Source organism: Eurytemora carolleeae, unplaced genomic scaffold, assembly GCF_000591075.1.
Source record: "Eurytemora carolleeae unplaced genomic scaffold, Eaff_2.0 scaffold284, whole genome shotgun sequence".
Taxonomy (NCBI): Eukaryota; Metazoa; Arthropoda; class Copepoda; order Calanoida; family Temoridae; genus Eurytemora; species Eurytemora carolleeae.
In genome coordinates, this window is record NW_019396564.1 from 146,750 (window position 1) to 167,972 (window position 21,223).

The 21,223-nt window shown below is 32.7% G+C and overlaps 1 protein-coding gene across 1 annotated transcript in view; it reads right to left on the bottom strand.

The window, feature by feature from the left end:
* Positions 1 to 2,462: 2,462 nt before the first annotated feature.
* Positions 2,463 to 21,223, bottom strand: part of LOC111705557 (uncharacterized) — a 30,120-nt gene continuing 11,359 nt past the window's right edge. The window contains exons 7-28 of the mRNA XM_023478146.1: positions 17,919 to 17,988; positions 16,629 to 16,734; positions 15,922 to 16,005; positions 15,044 to 15,123; positions 14,622 to 14,715; positions 13,978 to 14,049; positions 13,496 to 13,583; positions 12,427 to 12,519; positions 11,684 to 11,726; positions 11,183 to 11,250; positions 10,020 to 10,110; positions 9,681 to 9,725; positions 9,133 to 9,246; positions 8,561 to 8,642; positions 7,991 to 8,293; positions 7,109 to 7,203; positions 6,516 to 6,701; positions 5,442 to 5,887; positions 4,833 to 4,993; positions 4,357 to 4,650; positions 3,736 to 4,053; positions 2,463 to 3,138 (exon numbers count right to left, since the gene is read on the bottom strand). Of these exons, the coding sequence (XP_023333914.1) occupies positions 2,830 to 3,138; positions 3,736 to 4,053; positions 4,357 to 4,650; positions 4,833 to 4,993; positions 5,442 to 5,887; positions 6,516 to 6,701; positions 7,109 to 7,203; positions 7,991 to 8,293; positions 8,561 to 8,642; positions 9,133 to 9,246; positions 9,681 to 9,725; positions 10,020 to 10,110; positions 11,183 to 11,250; positions 11,684 to 11,726; positions 12,427 to 12,519; positions 13,496 to 13,583; positions 13,978 to 14,049; positions 14,622 to 14,715; positions 15,044 to 15,123; positions 15,922 to 16,005; positions 16,629 to 16,734; positions 17,919 to 17,988 (3,242 nt within the window). The 3' untranslated portion in view covers positions 2,463 to 2,829. The remainder of the gene's footprint in view (positions 3,139 to 3,735; positions 4,054 to 4,356; positions 4,651 to 4,832; positions 4,994 to 5,441; positions 5,888 to 6,515; positions 6,702 to 7,108; positions 7,204 to 7,990; positions 8,294 to 8,560; positions 8,643 to 9,132; positions 9,247 to 9,680; positions 9,726 to 10,019; positions 10,111 to 11,182; positions 11,251 to 11,683; positions 11,727 to 12,426; positions 12,520 to 13,495; positions 13,584 to 13,977; positions 14,050 to 14,621; positions 14,716 to 15,043; positions 15,124 to 15,921; positions 16,006 to 16,628; positions 16,735 to 17,918; positions 17,989 to 21,223) is intronic.

The following is a 21,223-nucleotide window of genomic DNA, read 5'->3' on the forward strand; positions in this document are numbered from 1 at the left end:
ACGAGTTTCTCATACAAACCACATCAACTTGACTATATTTACCCCAAAATCCAAATATTTACATACAAACCACATCAACTTGGCAATATTTCCCCCCAAAATCCAAATATTTACATACAAACCACATCAACTTGACTATATTTACCCCAAAATCCAAATATTTACATACAAACCACATCTACTTGGCAATATTTCCCCCCCAAATCCAAATATTTACATACAAACCACATCAACTTGACTATATTTACCCCAAAATCCAAATATTTACATACAAACCACATCAACTTGGCAATATTTCCCCCCAAAATCCAAATATTTACATACAAACCACATCAACTTGACTATATTTACCCCAAAATCCAAATATTTACATACAAACCACATTAAATTGACTATATTTCCCCCCCAAATCCAAATATTTACATACAAACCACATCAACTTGACAATATTTCCCCCCAAAATCTAAATGTTTACATACAAACGGGTGGTTCAAAATAACCTTAAAAAACCCTTGAAAATAGAGAAAAAAATCCTCAAGCCAAATGGGGAAAAAAACTAAATTATTTCACTGGATTAGAGAATTTATAACTAATGCTTGGTCATTTTAAGCTGTAAAATTTTAAGCTGTAAAATTTTAAGAAAAATCACTTTTGATTAAAAAATCGAATTCAAGTTGTTCAGAGAAAAGATTGATAAAAATGTTTATAATGTTTGACCTCGAATACCTTGTATTCCACTATAAAGGATTCCTCGTATTCCACTTTAGAGGATTCCTCGAATTCCACTATAGAGGATTCCTTGTATTCCACTCTAGAGGATTCCTCGTATTCCACTATAGAGGATTCCTTGTATTCCACTATAAAGGATTTTTCGAATTCCACAATAGAGGATTCCTCGTATTTCACTATAGAGGATGGGGAGGATACAGAACTACTGTGGACCTCACACAGCCTCAGAGAGAGGAGAAAAAAACCTCTATCTTTCTATCTATCTATCTTCATCCTCTTTACATCTATCTATCTATTTATCTATCATCATCCTCTAAACATCTATCTACCTATCTATCCTCATTCTCTTTACAAAAATCCTACTATCCATCTATCCATCATCATTAATCATCCCTTATCTATATCTATCTATTTATTTCAGTTTTAAACTTTACATTTTTTATTAAAAAAGAATTTTACTAAACATAATGTTTCACGTCTATCTATCTATTTATTTATATATCTATTTTTCTATCTATAACATCCACTGTACATCTATTCTTCTATCTATATAACATCCACTGTACATCTATTTTTCTATCTATAACATCCACTGCACATCTATCCTTCTAGCTATAACATCCACTGTACATCTATTCTTCTATCTATCTAACATCCACTGTACCTCTATTTTTCTATCTATCTAACATCCACTGTACATCAATCCTTCTATCTATCTAACATCCACTGTACATCTATTCTTCTATCTATCTAACATCCACTGTACATCTATTCTTCTATCTATCTAACATCCAATGTACCTCTATTCTTCTATCTATCTAACATCCACTGTACCTCTATCCTTCTATCTATCTAACATCCACTGTACATCTATTCTTCTATCTATCTAACATCCACTGTACATCTATTCTTCTATCTATCTAACATCCACTGTACATCTATTCTTCTATCTATCTAACATCCACTGTACCTCTATTCTTCTATCTATCTAACATCCACTGTACCTCTATTCTTCTATCTATCTAACATCCACTGTACATCTATTCTTCTATCTATCTAAAATCCACTGTACATCTATTCTTCTATCTATCTAACATCCACTGTACCTCTATTCTTCTATCTATCTAACATCCACTGTACATCTATTCTTCTATCTATCTAACATCCACTGTACCTCTATATCTATTTATCTATCATACACTGTACATCTATCCTTCTATTTATCTATCTATCATCCTCAAACATCTATTCTTCTATCCTTCTAATTTAACATCCTCTGTACATATATCCTTCTATAAATCTATCTATTATCCTTTATACATCTATTCTTCTATCCATCTATCTATAATATCCTCTGTACATCTATCCTTCTATATATATTTATCTATAATCATATACATCTATACTTATTCTATTTATCTATCACACTCTATACATCTATCCCTCAATGATACTCTATACAGTATACATCTATCGCTCTAACCATCTCTCTAACATCCTGTGTTCATCTATCCATATTTCTATCTATATATCGTTCTTTCTTCTGTAATACAGATTTGATTGTTCAAATTTCGTCTTCATTTTTTACAATAGTATGGGCCCTAAGGTATCAAAGATTATATTTTAAATTTATAAAACCATATTCTAATATTTGTTTAAGAATTTTAAAATTTTTAGTAGGTCCCCCTTTTAGTTCTTATACGCTTACACAGATAAATACAGTTTTATGATGTTTTCTTTATTTTAAAGTTTATTTATGGTTTCTTAAGCATACAAATTTATGGATTTTGACTCGAATCTTTGGTGGTGATGTGTTTTTGTTTTTGACATATTACATATAAAATACTGCAAGTTTCTTACGATACAATTGATAAACATTGAATTTTGTTGGACAAATTTTAATTTTGCTTAATTTTGCAATTATTAATCATGGGCTGCGAATGTTGATAATTATGCTTTATATTTAAATGCTTATTTTGGCTAATTTTAAGATTTCTATAAACATTGAGGGGTTTTACCCTTTTAAGCTCATACTTTCAAAATGGTCCCAGATATTGTTACTCTTTTTTTTAGACCTGTGGCATTCGTTTTACTTTCTATTTACAGATCTGTGGAAGGAGTGGGAGATATATTTTCATATTCATTAACTTGACTTGTTGGTGCCGGATGCCGCGTCCAATCTTCATTCTGTCCGTCGTCTTCGTTTCTTCCCGCCAAACTCACAGTTTTCCGCAATCCCAGAATCCTTGATTGTTTGACGGGTTGAATATTGCCCGTGATGGAATCGTTGGGTTCGCTAGGCTGGGAGTCGAATAGACGGCGTGAGAGCCGGTGGTTTTGTTCCTCTGATATCGAACTCAGCGTCTTCGGAGTGTTAAGCACGTCAGGTTCTTCCATGTCAGGAGATTGCTGAAAAACAGAAATGAGAAAAAATAAAAAAATAGCCATGAAAACAATTTCAAAGAGCTCAATACAATCATTCAGTTTAAAAACTAAAAGAATTTATTTTCTGCCACAACCTCTGATTTCTATATCTTTGCAACTTGATGTTGTAGACCTCTGATATTTCAAACTATAAATTCTGTTAGATTAAATAGTCTAAGTTTGAAATATAGAAGGTTTACAACGTCAAGTTGCAAAGATAGAGGGATTAGAAAATTTGAGCCTGTGGCAAACACTCAATTCCTTTTTGCAGCATTTCAATATCAGTAGGTTTGAAAACCGACATTTTATAAACTCCTTCGATGCTTTCAAGTTCTGGGTTAATCTGCAAGCAGTAAGGCAGATACAACTGTGTAACAGGAAGACGACTTTTAGACTTCATGTAACATTTTGAATAGTTGAATGAACATAAAACACAACAATTGCAGTGATCTAGTATATTACTATTAAAACTATGTGACAACATTATTCAAATTCCAGTATTGCTATAATGTCGTCTTCCTATTCATAGTTTTCTAATTCTCACTGTATTCTACACTCTACTGAGAGTCAATAATTGCTTACCATATGAACTTCATGGAAGTACTGGAGCAGAGGTTCAGTTATTGATCTCCGGAACTGCATCAGCTTTTCTCGAATCGGAGAGAGGTTGTTCGCGCTGTTCTTGTACCCGGAAGGATTACGGTTAAGGTCAGGAGTTGAAGTACGCTTAGATACCGCTGTGGAGGTTGGTAACTGTAAAGTATTAGATGCTTCTTGTCGTGGAGAGTCTAGAGCAACAGATGTTGAAGATGATAACATTCTCACTGTTGAGGTTACTGTCGAGGTATGTATGCTAGTAACAATTGCTGTTTCAGTAGATTCACTTTTTCTTTCTCCATACTGAAATAAGAACATAATTAAGATACAAATTTAGGACAACTTGCTGAAGAGGGTGAAGAAGAACTAATAAAGGAAGAACATAATGAGGATGCGCAAAAGTGTGTCATGAATACCTACATGTATTAAAACTGTTTTTATTTGTGATTTTACTGCGAAAGTGTATTGCGTATTTCTTACTTATAATAAGCAATGGAATCGTTATCAGATTTAAACACTTTTCGAGTCAAATAAACGAGGTTATAATCCATACTTTGTATCATATGAAGGTTTCAAGGGTACTATGTGTATTATTATGTTTATTACCTTTTTACTTGAGAACGGAGAAACTTCAGCAATTGGTTTTGATTTGGTTGGAGGAGGAGGTTCCTTGTAAGCTGGGGGAGGATTACTCCTGGCTAAGGAGGAGTCAGAGGAAAACCTATTTAATGGAAGAATCTGACAGGACACCCCTCCCTGGCTTGCTTCAGGTTTCAATGGAGTGGGAGGAAGGCAGACTACGCTCATCTCAGATTCGTTCAAGTTCGGTTCTTCATCGAAACTTCCGGAACAGTTCTTTGTGTACTTTTTGGTGCTTGTGGTAGATTTTACATTCGGATCCTAGATTAGTTTAAAGATTAGCAAATTCGCACCAAGAGCCTATTATTGGATTCACCCTAGAAAGCTTTTTAATAAAAAGTAAGAAAAATCCCGTAAATTAAACAAATATGAAATAACATTTAATTTTTTGACTATACAACATTTTAAAAAATATTTTGTTTCCGGTTTTTACAACTCTTTACCTTAGGTTTAAACATTCTGAGCAATGAACTTGAAGGTTTCTGATTAGGTCTAGAGTTTTTATTCTGTTCTTCTGGTTCTTCCACTTTCCGCCTCCAGTTCTCAAACAGTATTTCCATCTCTTTCACGGTGTAAGACTTCGCCTTAAAATCCTCCAAAAGACCTAAAAAGTTGCGCATTTACATAAAGTCTTAAAAATTTACAATTTGAAAACGAAATTTGAAAAAAGATATTTTTTAAAGATTTTTTGCACGGTAAAATTAAAAATTTAGCTGATTATCTGTTTGATTGGAAGAAATTCCAAAAGTCTAAATCGAAATTTTGATGCAAAAAAACATCATTTTCCGTAAAGTTTTGTGCTCATGATTAGGAGGAAATTTTGGCCAGATCAGTTCAGCTGCTTTGAGCTGCAGTTTATTGGATTGAACCAGTATATAAGCCACACAAATATAACATAAACCGTGCAACCAAAAAAAAGGTGGATTAGTAAGACGACTTATAGACTCAAGTCATGCTTTATAATAGTCTAAAAAACATTAAACATATCAAATACCAATAAGATTGCATAAATGTCATCAACTGCTTGTGTATATAGAAGAGATCATGCTTACCAAGTAGTTCATCAGTGGCAGCTAGCTGAGGGTCTACAGGTTCTCCTACTCCACGGTAATCTGGTTCATCAACCCTCTCAACACTCTTATCCGTCCTGTTCTGGTTTCTAGATTCCCTATCATGGATTCCAGGTCCCCTATCCTGGTTTTCAGGTTCCCTGTCATGGATTCCAGGTACCCTGTCCTGGTGCCCTGGTACCCTGTCCTGGTGCCCTGGTACCCTGTCCTGGTGCCCTGGTACCCTGTCCTGGTGCCCTGGTACCCTGTCCTGAGTTCCTGGTTCTGGATCTAGGAAAACATCACTAGCACTGGAAGAAGGTACACTGGAACCCCGGGCTGCTCGCATTGTACCAAATGGATCCCGGTTAAAGTTTGAGTATTGAGGCTCAACGCGGGATTTCTCACGTAGACTGCGATTAACTTGACTACCTCGGAGTGTTCCAAACCTAGAACGTAAACTATGAACTTTCTAAGTAGGCATTGGATTTTACTTGCGCGCAATTCCACGTAATTTCACGGAATTTCGATTGAAAACCATACTTCAAAGTAAATGGATAAAATAATTATGTTGAAATTCGTTGTTAACTTTATTCTCTCACTTAATGCTAAAATTCCCTAAAGCCATTTTGTAAAGTTACATTCTTCAAAAATATTCTGTTTTTTAATTGAATACGCAGGACAACTTCAAACGCCATACACCACCAAATAAAATGCTGACAGTAGGTGGCTGAAAAATTAGAAAATGGTTCCGTCTCTTATATCATTTGTTTACTAAAATTTGAATATAATGAACCTCTTAGAATTTTGTAGAAAGGTCAAAAAAGATTCTTTGGAAATGTTTCTTGGAAATTGATTATTCTTTGCAAAGTAAACTTCTTTGAAAGAAATTGAATCTTTGCCAAAAAATATGATTTTCCAATCCCTGTATATGTGTAACCCAATGTCGTAGTTCTTACATATTTCAAACTATGAATTCTGTTAGATTACATAATCTAAGTTGAAAAAATTAAAGGTTAACACCATCAGGTTGGAAAGATATAGGGACTAATCATAATAAAAGTAAGTGTCTTAAACCTGTCATATTGAAGACCTCTGGAAAAGTCTGGAATTTCATGATAGGTCTGATCATTTCCTCCATACCCTCCATACCCTCCATTCCCTCCGTACCCTAGATCTAGGGGCCCACGGTCCAGGGCAGACTCTCGTGTTTCAATTTGGCTCCATAGATGTCTCTGCTGAGATTCTTCATTTAGAATTCTTCTAAAATAATAATAAAAGTTTAAAAGTTTTTTTTTGAATAAATTAGAATAAAACATGTACAACAAAAAATCTTTTATGATGAAATGTGTATTAAAAAAGCAAAAAAAAAGTGTTCAAAATCATTATATGTTCTTTTTCTGAAGTTTTGGATGCTATCTTGTAGAATCTTGCCATAATCAGAAAGACTTAGAATTAATTGACAGTTAATCAGGCGACTTTACATATACATTTCTGGCAATTTAAATTGTACAAAAAAGGCAGACCACTTTTGGGAAATGGCAAGGTTATTTTGTGATTAACTTTAAATGAATTCCGTGTCTTGCTGATAAGGAATGCGTTAAAAAAGAAAAAAAGTTTTACTTATAATTTTATTATTGTTAAATTGACCATAGTTTTTATATTTTTACCTAGAGTTTCGTTCCATATGCATCTCCAATGAATGGAGAAGAAGAGTTATATCTCGCAGATTTCCAGGTTTTCGATTCTTTTCACTTTTCCGAACCTTAACATTTATATATATATATATATATATATATATATATATATATATATATATATATATATATATATACCAGTTGAAGTGCCCGGCGTTGCCCGTAGAATTTTAGAAACACTTTAAAAAATTTGAATTTTGATAAAAAATTTGAATTATGAAAAAATAATTTGTTACCCCCGGGGTACCCGGTACCCAAGGGTCTCCTAAAAAAATGTCAACCCATTTGGTCCAGCCGTTTGCCTAGCTATTGGGTCTATATAGCTCACATATATACATGACGAAGAACTTTATTATATAGAAAAATATAGATTGTATATTTACAGTAAAACACCCTGATCATTCTTCTGTGGTGAAGTTTTGATACCTGTGAAGGCGAAGGTGTATACCTGTGAAGGGGAAGGTGTATACCTGTGAAGGGAAAGGTGTATAAGGGGAAGGTGTATACCTGTGAAGGGGAAGGTATATACCTGTGAAGGGGAAGGTGTATACCTGTGAAGGGGAAGGTGTATACCTGTGAAGGGGATGGTGTATACCTGTGAAGGGAAGGAGTATACCTGTGAAGGGAAAGGTGTATACCAGTGAAGGGGAAGGTGTATACCTGTGAAGGGGAAGATGTATACCTGTGAAGGGTAAGGTGTATACCAAAGGGGAAGATGTATACATGTGAAGGGGAAGATGTAAACCTGTGAAGGGGAAGGTGTATACCTGTGAAGGGGAAGGTGTATACCTGTGAAGGGGAATATGTAGACCTGTGAAGGGTAAAGTGTATACATGTGAAGGGGAAGATGTATACCTGTGAAGGAGAAGGTGTTCCTGATCCTGACATATCTAGGTAGTTCCCTGGTATCCCTCCTGCTCCAGGTGCTCCAGGTGCTCCGGGTGCTCCAGGAACTCCAGGAGTAGGGGACTCTGTGACTGGTCTAGGTGGAGGAGGAACTTGATAAACACTCTCTGTAGCTGGATCAGGACCAGAGTAATCAGAGTTTGCAAACTCCGAGATTAGACTTGAAGAAGGTTTACGGTGCTGACCACCAGGAGGATAGAAGTGTCCATGTTTGATATAATCGTAGATATGTGAGAACTTTGAGGGCTGCGCCTGCAAATATATTTATCAAACAATGTGTAATGAAAGGATTTCGTCATAAAACAAATGGCGGATGAAAGAGTACCATTGAAAACTGCTGAAAACTGAAAAAGGACACTGCTGTGCTAAAAAGGAATATTTTAAAACTTCTAAGATTCAAAAAGCGGTCGATGACAAATTAGTCTTTAAACTTAAATGTCATCTTCTTTTCGGGGGGGGGGGGGGCAGAAAAGACCCCCCCCCCTAATTTTTAAAATATAACTTTAGCTGTGATCTGACCTGATGAGATTTTATAATTTCGGCTAGGTCATGAAATCCGTATTCAGCAGCTAGCTTCTCAGGGGTCAGCTCACCACAATTTCTAAAAACAAAACTTATTCAATTTCAAGAAATCAAAAAGAAATTGAATATCAAATCAAATAAGGTATTTATGAAAAGAAAAAATGGAATTTTGCTGTAAAACTGTTACTGCTAAAAATTGTTTGCTTTAATAAGAAAAAAAGATGAAGTGTTCTTAAAATTAAGTGCGGTTTTTTTATTATAGTGTCTAGTGGATTTTTATGCATGAAGAGAAATTTTAAGATTACAAAAAAGAAACGATTATGATCAACCTTCTTATTACTCAGATAAAGGATTAAAGGGTACCATGGTTAATTGAACATGCCATAATAGCAATGAAGGGTCACTTGAAATTACATCTGCACTCTACAGTCCCTGAGTCTCTATGAGTCGTGTTTAACCATATACTCATTACAAACGCAACAGATAGAAGTAACCTCGAACTAAATTCGAGGTTGGCCTATATCCCATTTATTTTTTCGCCAACACTTCCTTTTAGTCAAAAGTTTAACCTTATTTGAAGCGCAGCTTGTGCTCCAGGGCAGTCTAGTAGCGCGCAGGTCAACTGCTCTAGCCCGTGAGCAGCAGAAAAATGAAGAAGGGTCGGATACTCACAGTCGTCTTTCCTAAATTTTAAAAATTGTAAAAAAAAATTCTATGGGATTAACAAAAATGCATTAGCAAAAAGACAACTTTCCACGAGTTTGAGAAAAATTCACCATCAATTAAGAAAGAACTGATTACTTGCATTAAAATCTAATATTCTAACTCCCAAATCATTTCACACTGATGGGGTAACACTTTAATTTCAAACGGTCACTTCTTGATCTAGTTAATTTTAAAGTTTGCAATATCAAAGTTCTACAAGTCCAGGTTACAAAGATATATGTATTCTAAAATTTAATTTTTTAACAATTGTGTTTTAGTTTCTTTGCAAAAATTTTTATTTTTCATTACAAATACAAAGAAAAAGGAAAGGGCCGCAGATAACAAAAAACGGAGGCAGAGAAGTGCCCTAAATTAAAGATTAAATAAAAAGTTGGTAATTTAAAAGTTATACCTGTTAATTTCTTCTCTACCCTGGGAAAGAAGAGGAAGACCATGCCTGAAAAAAAGTTTTTAAAAAAAAGAATATTTATTTTTTTAAATCAATTTTTACAATTTTTTAAAGAAAATATAAATTTTGAAAATTTGTTGAAAAAAGGATTTTTACAAGTTTTTTTTTATTGTTCTTAATATGTCTGTCAAACTTTTTCTTTCGATAGATCTAGATCTTAATAGATTTTAATAGTAATACAGAGTACATCTACAGCCCCCAAATGTGTGAAATATGCCGGCATTTTGGTGACAATAAAACAAAATGGTGGTTTAGTTTTTCTATGTATTTTCTTCTATTCACCTGGGAATATTATTGAGGAAGGATTCTGTTAATTTTTCATCCAACTGATCCTTACACTGAGAAGAGACAGAAACAGTTTGACACAAGAATTCTAAAAAAATGATAATTCTAAAAAAAATTTGTAAAAAAATACTTTCGTGAAAGCAAAGCTAGATGCCAAGAATGGGATTTAACCTGGACTAACCAGGGCTAAATATACAGAATAAGAATAAGACTGTAAAAACACGACCAAATCTCTTAAGATTTGACGATTTCAAGGTTACATTAAGTCTTCTGCATTAAATAAAGTCTTTTAATGGCGTGCACCATGATTGAACAAAGAAAAAACAAGTTTTTATTGGAAGTGAATCATTTTTATATTTGGAAAGAGGAAGTGTAAATTCTGTCATCTCTGAACTATCATCCTATATATTCGGATTTCTTAATTTGTCTTCAATCCTGTTTTGGTCGATAATTCCTATAATTCAACAATTTTTAAACTTACAGGGTGTTTTTTTCCAGACCATTTAAATGAGAGAAAGCAGTAAAATATTGGTTTAAAAACGATCACTTTCAAAACGATCGTTTTTAAAACTATAGTTATAAGAACGATCGTTTTCAAAAGCTTAGGACTAACCCTTGGTTAGTGTTAACAATTAGTTTTCCAAAAGACGAATGTTAGTTAGTTAGTTTTGAAAAATGTAAAACGAAACTAAAAGCTAGTTGTTTGAAAACTAGGCCCATCCCTAATTGTGATTATAGTGCTTATAGCCGGCCATAAGAAACCCTGATGGTTTCTAAGGTTTATACCCCCCCTTGATAGCTTCCTGTGTACGCCCTTGGATTTCATGTAAAATTACTCAAAATGACTTAAATTTGTCTTATATTTTTTTAATAGAGAATGTTCCATTTTTTAGAAATATTTTGCTATTAAGTTGTTGGAATGGGTCTCGAAAAAAATAGTTTAAATCATGTTTTAAAAATTTTCTTGATAAAAATACTACAATAAAAACCAGAAAACTCAGGAACAGAAAGACAACTTGATGGCAACACTTGAGTTTATTTGATGTTGTTAAAAGCAATGGACTGATTAAGTAAAATAGGTCTGTTGACATCGTTGACACCGCACAATTGCTGTGTCACATTTCCATTAGACTATTTTAAAATCATAATCTCCTGTTTACCTATCGGGTCTAAAACACTGCTGAGAATTATTTCCATCTCATGCTGTTTAGCTTCACACTTTAACTGCCTGAAATATAATTTGTTACAATTTTGAAGGTTATTTTCTTAATTTTAATGATAACTAGCTGAATTGCCCTGCCCGTGGAATTTTTGAAAATCAAAATTTGAAAAAAAATTGAATTTTGAAAATATAAGATTTTTTCCAAAATAGATATTTAGATTTTTTTAAAGCTTATGTTACCCCCCAAGGTATCCATGGGTTCCCTCAAAAAATGTCGGTTAATTTGGTCCAGCCAAATTGAAATATGAAAATAAATATTCTTCAACTGTCTAAAGTATCAAACTATTACTTTTTAGGGATTTAAAGATTATTTTGTTGTCAATTAAACTTTATCTTTTATAGCCAATAGTTTTATATTATTTTTTTTTTAATGATTTAATATAATTTGTTCAAAAATTTTCAAAAAAAATTTTTTTTAAATGTTTTCAAAATAGTTTACCTAAATCCTTTGTTTTCTCCGTCTACCTCTATGTAAAGATTCACTGAAATATTAATAATATTTATCATTATCTGATATCACTTTTTAGCGCCGATTAAAGGATTCATATCTCTAATTGAATGATGAGATAGATATTGGTTCAGAATATACACCAAACACATGACGGAACCCAGATTGGATCAGGCGCTAATGTAATCGGCAAACAAATGTGATATAAAGTTTGTTTTAGTGGAGATTATAAAATCTATTTATTTTTCATTTATTTATTAAATGTTCCGCGTGACTAGCTTATTTTATTATTAAAATAGACAAAAATAAACTTTGAAAAGAATAGTTTTAATGGCTTATGGCTTATGAAATTGACTAATGTTTTTATTAGCCTCTTTTGACCCCGCCCCCCCCCCTGGTTGAGCAACCTAGGAATTAGGTTAGGTTAAAAAAATAGAAAGTCATGAAATGTAGTTATTTTTCCACATTTAATAAGAAATAATCCTATTTTACAGAGATATCCAGAGAACGATGAAATAGGAAGACGACATTATAGTAATACTTGAGTGCATGTGATGTAGTTAAAAACCAAATAGTTTTACTAGATACTTATTAAATTTAGTGAAATGGGTGTGTTAGCACTGCACAATTGCTGTATTTCATGCTGATTAGACTGTTAAAGTTATAACATGATTCTAATAATCGTCTTCCTATTGGAGAGTTTTCGGGTTCAATCTGTAGTAGCAAATATTTACCTAAGCATGATTTAGCCATGAGACAGACCGGTATGGTTGCCAGGACAGTGTAAGGGTTCTTCATCTTAACATCATCAATAGGAACTCGTTTACCTAGACAAACCAACCAATCAGAAGCAAGCATAAGTATTTTAACCAATCAGTAGCAAGCATTTGCATTTAACCAATCAAAAAAAAGCATTCAAATTTCATCTAATCGGAAGCAAGCGTTTGTAATTCAACCAATCAAATACAAGCATTAGCGTTTCAAACAATTTGATACAACCGTTTGCACTTCAACCAATCAGAAACAAGCATTAGCATTTAAACCATTAGAAACAAGCGTTTGCATTTCAACCAATCAGAAACAAGCATTAGCGTTTCAAACAATTGGAAACAAGTGTTAGTTTTTCAACCAATCAGAAACAAGCAAGCATTAGCGTTTAAACCAATCAGAAGCAAACATTTCCTGTTCAATTAATATGAAGCAAACATGTTATTTTCAACAAATCACAAGAAAGCAATTACAAGTGTTAGTTTTCAACCAATCAGAAACAAGCAAGCATTAGCGTTTAAACCAATCAGAAGCAAACATTTCCTGTTCAATTAATATGAAGCAAACATGTTATTTTCAACAAATCACAAGAAAGCAATTACAAGAATTTGCATTTCAACCAATCAGAAACAAGCATTTGAAATTCTGCCAATCAGAAACAAGCGCTTTCATACCAATCAAAAGCAAGTATTAACATTTCAAACAATTAGAAACAAACATGTGTGCATGTCAACCAATCAGATGCAAGCATTTGACGTTCAACCATTCCAAACAAGAATTTAAATAATTAAATAATAATTAAGAAATTGTTTTTAACCAAATAAAATTGATCGAATTGTCTGATTGACCTTTCGATCATACAACTATATTGAACTTATGCGATCAAACAACTACATTGAGTTTAAGCACAATGCCTATTTACAGACACATTAAAATATACTTTCTTCTATTCCTTTTGATTGTTTTATCAGTGGGTGAGGAGGGGGGAGGGAAAGGGGTGATTTAATTGATTGGTTGATTGATTGATCACTTTACCTGCTTTATCTACATAAACATGGATAAGAGATCGACTGGTAACCGGGCGATCAAGCAGAAGGACAACTCGATTTTGAGATTCAGTCACCTGAATTTGAAATTGATTAAACATTGATTTTTCTATGCTTAAAATCTTTTTTTTAAAATCAACTGAGCAAGATTTGTGTTTACTTTTCCTTAAGAAGTAGTTACAACTGCTGTATTTTGAAAAAAAACATCCTTAGCGACTGTTTACATATTTCAAACAAAAGTCTAAGGGACGAGAATTCGATTGTCTTTTGGTTATCGCTGTATTTCGTATTTCGTTTTATATATTTCTTTTCAAAATAATTGTTATCAATATTGCCTTTGAAAAAATATCCAATTTATATATAACTTTAACCTAGAAAAAAAACGTTATTGAGAATATTTAATGCAATGGTTTTTTTAAGTTTGATTTTATTCTAATATTCTATCAACTGTATTGTAATAAGAAATGGTACCTTTCGTGGAAGAATGGTGAAAAAGAAAGTTTCGGAGAGAACAGATTCTTTCAGCTCAGTTCTTTGTAGAATCTAAAGTGAAACATTAAGTTTTAACCTTTTATAGTTTTATTAGAAAAGATAATTTTGCAAGCATTTGCACAGAAAATATTCGGCTTCTTATTTTTAGTTCGTGAACCTCATTAGTTTTTATAATTGAGAATCCAAACTTTAAATTAAATATGAATTCCAAAATATTTACTCATGGTTATGACCGTATTTGAACAGTGTCAAAAATCATCAGAAAAGCTCAAAACCTAAAATCAACGAGGTTCACAATCTGTATTTTAAGGATTTCTTAATAAACATGAGAATTAAGTGAGAATTTCCTCTCCTATACAAGTAATATACAAATAGATTTGACGTTGAATTTAAAATCTTTATTGAGAAAACAGTATTGAGAGAAACAATGAAATTTAAAACTTAAAGTAAATTTTACCAAATAAAGGAGCTGGGTCTTTAATACAAAATTTGAAATTCTTATCCCTATATCTTTGCAACCTAATGTCATAGAGACCTTACATATTTGAAACTATGAATTCTGTTTGATCAAATCATCTTTGAAATATCAAAGGTTTACACAATGAGGTTGCAAAGGTATATACCTGGGATGAGAAGTAGAGAACAGTTTGAACGAATTCTAGGTCATGATCTCGAGCCTCCAGATGAACCCACTGCTGGAACGAGACAAGGGACGATCTGAGATTAAAAAATAAAACTGTAAATCACATGTACATGTACATGTATATGTAAATGTTCAATTACATCTGTTTACATGGTTAGTGGTGATCCAACTAAGAATGTTTCATTAAGTAAATTTTAAATTGTTAAGATTTAATTTTTTAAAACGATTCTGCAGTAGGAAATGTATTTTTATTTTTGGCTTTCCGACTAAAAAAGGAACATTTCAAAAATAATTTTTTTATAAGCTTTACTTACATTTCATGAATAATTAACAATAGTGTCAACCAAACGACAGAAAAAATTAAAAGTAAAATTCTGAAAAGTAAGAATGATCCATCCCTACCTATGCTCAGGAGACACCTGCTCCTCTCTGACTCCAAGGAGAAGAGCAATAACACGATCCTGCTGCAGCAGTCGGCCAACCTTAATCCATTCATTTATTGATTGATTTTTTTATCTTATTGATTGATTGGTCTTTTTAGAACCGAGCAATAACTCGATCTTGCTGCAGCATTTAATTGTTTAATAGAATGGTTATTTAAAGGGAGTGAACGGCAATGTATGGTGGTTGAAGTGAAAATGCAGTATTGCGGAAATTCTTTTAGGCATCATTTGAGACCTAAACCACGTTTCCACGACGTGTAGTCACTGAGTTTCAGCGCAAAATTGACGTTAAAAATCATCAATTTGGATGGGTACGTTTTGAGAATCGTTTTTTTTCAATCATAAATAACGACGACAAGCAATTTAACAAAAATTCTACAGTAAACTAATTGGTTGTTTAGGAACAGGTTGAGTAAATAAGTAATCTTATTCAGTGATAAGTTTCATTTGTCTCTCAATCTTCACAAACATTTTCTGTAGATTTTATAGAATTTTTATTGTAAAGACGACATTTAAAGAATTTGTGAAAATCTATGAACAAATTTGTAAAGAATGAGTAATAATTATGCGTAATTTGCAAAATTGAAGTTTGGCTAATTACGCATAATTGTTACAATATTTCGCGAAATTACCTTGTAGAAATTACGCGAAATTGAAATTTTATTGATTTTTAATAATTTGATATTTTGATATTTTATGCATTACTTAATAGATTAGTTGATTATTTGATTTTTAGATTAATAAATCAATTGAAAAAAATGTAACTCAAACTTTACAATGTTAAGAAAATCCCTGCAATTTAAAATATTTTAACTCTTTTTTCGATAAATTACTCACCAATTGATCTGGATGCTGTTGAATCCAGCGTAGAAATAATGGAGATAATATCACAAGTTGCAGGCGGGAATTGTAGATATCAGACTAGAATTAGTAAAATTGTAGATATCAGACTAGAATTAGTAAAATTGTAGATATCAGACTAGAATTAGTAAAATTGTAGATATCAGACTAGAATTAGTAAAATTGTAGATATCAGACTAGAATTAGTAAAATTGTACATATCAGACTAAAACTAGGAAAATTGTAGATATCAGACTAGAATTAATAAAATTGTAGATATCTAGAATTAGTAAAATTGTAGATATCAGACTAGAATTAGTAAAATTGTAGATATCAGACTAAAACTAGGAAAATTGTAGATATCAGGCTAGAATTAGTAAAATTGTATATATCAGGCAAGAATTAGTAAAATTGTAGATATCAGACTAGAACTAGTAATATTGTAGATATCAGACTAGAACTAGTAAAATTATAGATATCAGACTAGAATTAGTAAAATTGTAAATATCAGACTAGTATTAGTAAAATTGTAATTATCAGACTTGAATATGTAAAATTGTTGATATCACACTAGGATTTGTAAAATTGTAGATATCAGACTAGAATTAGTAAAATTGTAGATATCAGACTAGAATTAGTAAAATTGTAGATATCAGACTAGAATAAGTAAAAGATAAATAAATATTGAAAAAGGGTTGAATAACCTCTATCTGATGAGGGAGTATAGGTTGTATATCTTCTACGGGTAGGTGCCGTACAGTTAGTTTTCCTTTATGCTTTGATAGTTCTGTAAACAGCTTGTACAGATACCTGAACATAAACTGTACAATAAACAGCTTGTACACCTAGATACCTGAACATTTACTGTACAGTAAACAACTTGTACAAATATATATGTACTGTAAGCTAAATAGGTGTATCGTGTGCATGTATCTATGTATACGTAATGCACAGTAAAATTCTTGTAAAATGGCTTAATATATGTACCGCAGAAAGATCATCATAGACAAAATGTAAAATGATTGCTTTGCAAGTCTTATTCAACTTTATGTACATATCTCGATGCGGTACACACTTGTATGCCGATTCCATTAGCGCCTGATCCAATCAGGGGTCAGTCATGTGATTGTTGTCTTTTCTGAACCAATAGAAATTGCATGACGGTAAAATCTATCTTTCTATCTATTTCATTATCCAATTAGAGATGAATCCTTAAATTGACGCTAAGCAGTAAATGGAAATATTTACTTCTACTGAAACAGAAGTTAGTAGACTCATAAAACTTGAGAAAAGAAGACGCCTGTTATGATTTTAACTAACTGACATGAAACACAAAAAGTATTTAGTGAACAAAAAATTCACTGAATAGTTCATTCCAGCAATTTTTTTATTACAACATCTTATACACAAATGATTGCTTAAAATGCCATGTTTCTGTTCCATAACGTTATGGGTTTCACCGTACACTATAAAATTGTACAGTACCGTGTCCTCTGTGCACTGTAAAATTGTACTGTACCTTGCCCACTGTTCACTATAAATTGTACTGTAACATGCTAATCGTGCACTATAAAATTGTTCTGTACCGTGCCCACTGTACAGTATAAAATTGTACTGTACCGTGCCCACCGTACACTATAAAATTGTACTTGTACCGTGCCCACCGTACACTATAATATTGTACTGTACTGTGCCCACCGTACACTATAAAATTGTTCTGTACTGTGCCCACCATGCACTATAAAATTGTTCTGTACCGTGCCCACCGTAAACTATAAAATTTTACTGTACCATGCTCACTGTACACCATAAAATTGTACTGTACCGTGCCCACCGTAAACTATAAAATTGCGCTGTACCGTGCCCACCGTAAACTATAAAAATGTACTGTACCATGCCCACTGTACACCATAAAATTGTACTTTACCGTACCCACCATACAATATAAAATTGTACTGTACTGTGTCCACTGTACACTATAAATTGTACTGTACCGTGCCCACTCTGCACTGCCCTGGCAGAATCTACTGTACAAGATTACAACCTCATCTATCTTCTCATCACCTGAAACATGAACACTGTACTACAAAACATAAACACTGTACTGCAAAATTGTACAATTTAAAAGATGACGTCCTTTCAAATGCATTACTGCAAACTAAACAGAAGGAGAAGGTAAAATACAGGGTTACCCACAAAGGATGAGACTTCAGAGAAGATTGTACGGAATATGTTTAGTCCGTTTTCTTGTATTCAGGGTTCCTTGTAGGATTTGTTTAGTCCGTTTTCTTGTATTCAGGGTTCCCGTAGATTTGTTTAGTCTGTTTTATTGTATTCAGGGTTCCTTGTAGGTTTGTTTAGTCTGTTTTCTTGTATTCAGGGTTACTTGTAGGTTTGTTTAGTTCGTTTTCTTGTATTCAGGGTTCCTTGTAGATTTGTTTAGTCCATTGTCTTGTATTCAGGGTTTCTTGTAGGATTTGTTTAGTCCATAAACTGGCTTATTTCAGTGCCTAATTATTTCGTAAACCATTAGAATACTCAATGGAATGCAGAAATCGAAAATCAAAATTCAAATCGTCATTTTTTTAGAGTTTTGGGTCGTCTTTACAGTCTCATTCTTTGTGGGTAAACCTGTATATTCTACATCAGCGGTACAACTTTCTGATCTCTAGTTTTGACGTTACACACAAGTATATGAGAAATACAAATCTATCCAGTTACATATAAGCAATTTAATTTCTTTTGATTTTCTCAACAGCTCTAATAGCTCTTTAATTAAAGAAGTTGCGATTGAAAATATGAAAAATATAAATCTTACGTTGCAAATTACTTTAGTTTGACGACTAAAAATTTGCCTCCAACAAAATTCGATTTATGAAAATTCTAAAAATCCGCGAAATTTTTGTTTGTTTTTGATTTACAAGTTATACAACGAAAACATGTTCACAATTGAAATAGAAGATGGGCGCGAGGTGCCCTAAAAGCCTGATATATATATATATATATATATATATAAATAAATATCAATCATCTATCTATCTATCCTTCCTGGTTTCCCATGGATAACGGACACGCCACAGTTTCCTGTCTGTTGGGGCGCAATAGTAACCTTTATACTCATTTTCAATATTTATGTATTTATCACCAAACCTCGAATAGATAAAAATACATAGATAGATAAAGATACATAGATAGATAGATAGATAAAGATAGATAGATAGATAGATAAAGAAAGATAGATAGATAGATAGATATATAAATAGATAAATAGATAGAACTACATAAATGTTTAATGGAAAGATGGAAATAAATGTTTAAATAGATAATTATAGAAATAGTCAAATAGATAAATAGATAAATAGATAAATAGATAAATAGATAAATAGATAAAAAGTTAAATAGATAAATAGTTAAATAGATAAATAGATAAATAACATAGAACGGACCCCGCCCCTCCCCCCTTTAATCTAATATTCACACATTTTTTTTATAAATGTCCACAATTTTTGTGAGAAAATGAGAGAAGGATTATACAGGGTGTCCCACATCATTTCGAATTGTGGTTCTAAATTGCGATTTTCGGGACTTATCAGAAAATTTAGAAAGATGAAATCAATTTAAAAAAATTATATAAAAGTTTCCTTGCAGAAAACATTAGGCTTTCCGAATATTTGCGTATTTCGAGTATTATGTGCGTATTTCGAGTATTATGTGCGTATTTCAGCGTTAAACCTTGAAGATAATTCAATGTGATATGGGATGTTACCATAGATTAATTAAAATAACAGATAGAACACTAGATGTCGTCTTTTCGAGATTTATAACTATTTTGTTCACAATAACCCTGGGTCGGAAGCCCAAAGGAGTTACGAGTATTCGGCGTAGCACAGGCTCTCTCTCTGTGTTGTGAGAGCCTGTTCTACGCCGACTAAGCGTAACTTCTTTGAGCCTCTGCCTCAGGGTTATTACGAACGAAATGTTGAAAAGACGACATATAGTGTTCTATCTGTTATTTTAATTAATCTATGTATCGGCTTTGTACATGTATTGTGTACATATGAAGGAACATAGTTAACCATCTTTGTGTGTATTAAAAGCGTACTGTAGTTTCTGTGAGAAATATAAACAAACTCAGTTTTCATGTCAGACAAAAGTAAGTTTGGAATCTTACATGTTTTAAATAATAATGATAACTCCTTTTTTAAGGAGCTATTAAAGATCCAAAAATGTTTGTAAAATAAAAAGTAGAAAGGCTACGAGATATCAAAGAAGTACAAGTACATAGATTTAGCCTACAGTCCCACCAATTTTAAGACAGGGTCGACTTTGAAGTGTCGCAAAACCTGGGGCTTAGATTTTTCCGTCTTAACTCACAAACACTTTTCTATAGCCCTCTACATAAACATGTTAGCACTAAAAAGGACTTATTGTTAGTTTAAATCACAGTCGGCCAGTGATGTCTCATAAAAGGTTTGTATAAAGTGTGCTGCTTGGATCGAGTTTTGTTCTTATATTTTTCTCAGAATTGGCGTGCAATTTAGGAAAAGAAATTAAAGTTCCTAGCTATAAATACAAGGGTAACCGCCAAAAAGTTCGTGAAAAAAGTTTCCGGAAAAAAGCTATAATATTTTGCACTAAAAAAGTCCTTCGGCAAAAAAATCCTTTTATTAAAAAGTTTACGGAAATAAAGTCCTACCAATTCGAGACTTTATTTTCGAGGACTTTTTCTGGCTCCAGTAAAAAAGTCCCAGGAATAAAAAACACAGGACTTTCCAGTGAGATTCATTCGGACTTTTTTCTAATTTTTTTCCCAGGGTTTTTTTTCAAGAAAGTTTTCCTGGGACTTTCTTACATAGATTCAATACAAGAGCCGGCAAAATGTTGTTTTCAAATTTGTTTTTGTCAAGAAATTCATTAAGAATTTACAACAACAAAAAATATTTTTTTTTTGGCAAAGAATCCTTACAAATTTCCCATGGTTTTCAAAAATTTGTATTTGAAATGTTGTTATATTAAAGTTTTTAAATCGTCTGTTAACCCTATTCCCGCTGGGGGGGGGGTCAATTTGACCCCCCCCTGTAGTTTTTTCTACATAACTCAAAAAGTATTGGTCTGAGGCTGTTGAAATTTTCTGACTTTTCTTACATACCCAAAGCCCTCCCTTTAGGCCTAAAACCGGGCTTTAATACTAACTGCCTGAGTCCTCAGGCACACTGCCTGAATGACTGCTTTTGCCTGTAGCAAACTAAATCTTTGTTTTGACCCACTTTCACTTGTCAGATTTTGATAAAATTTAGCT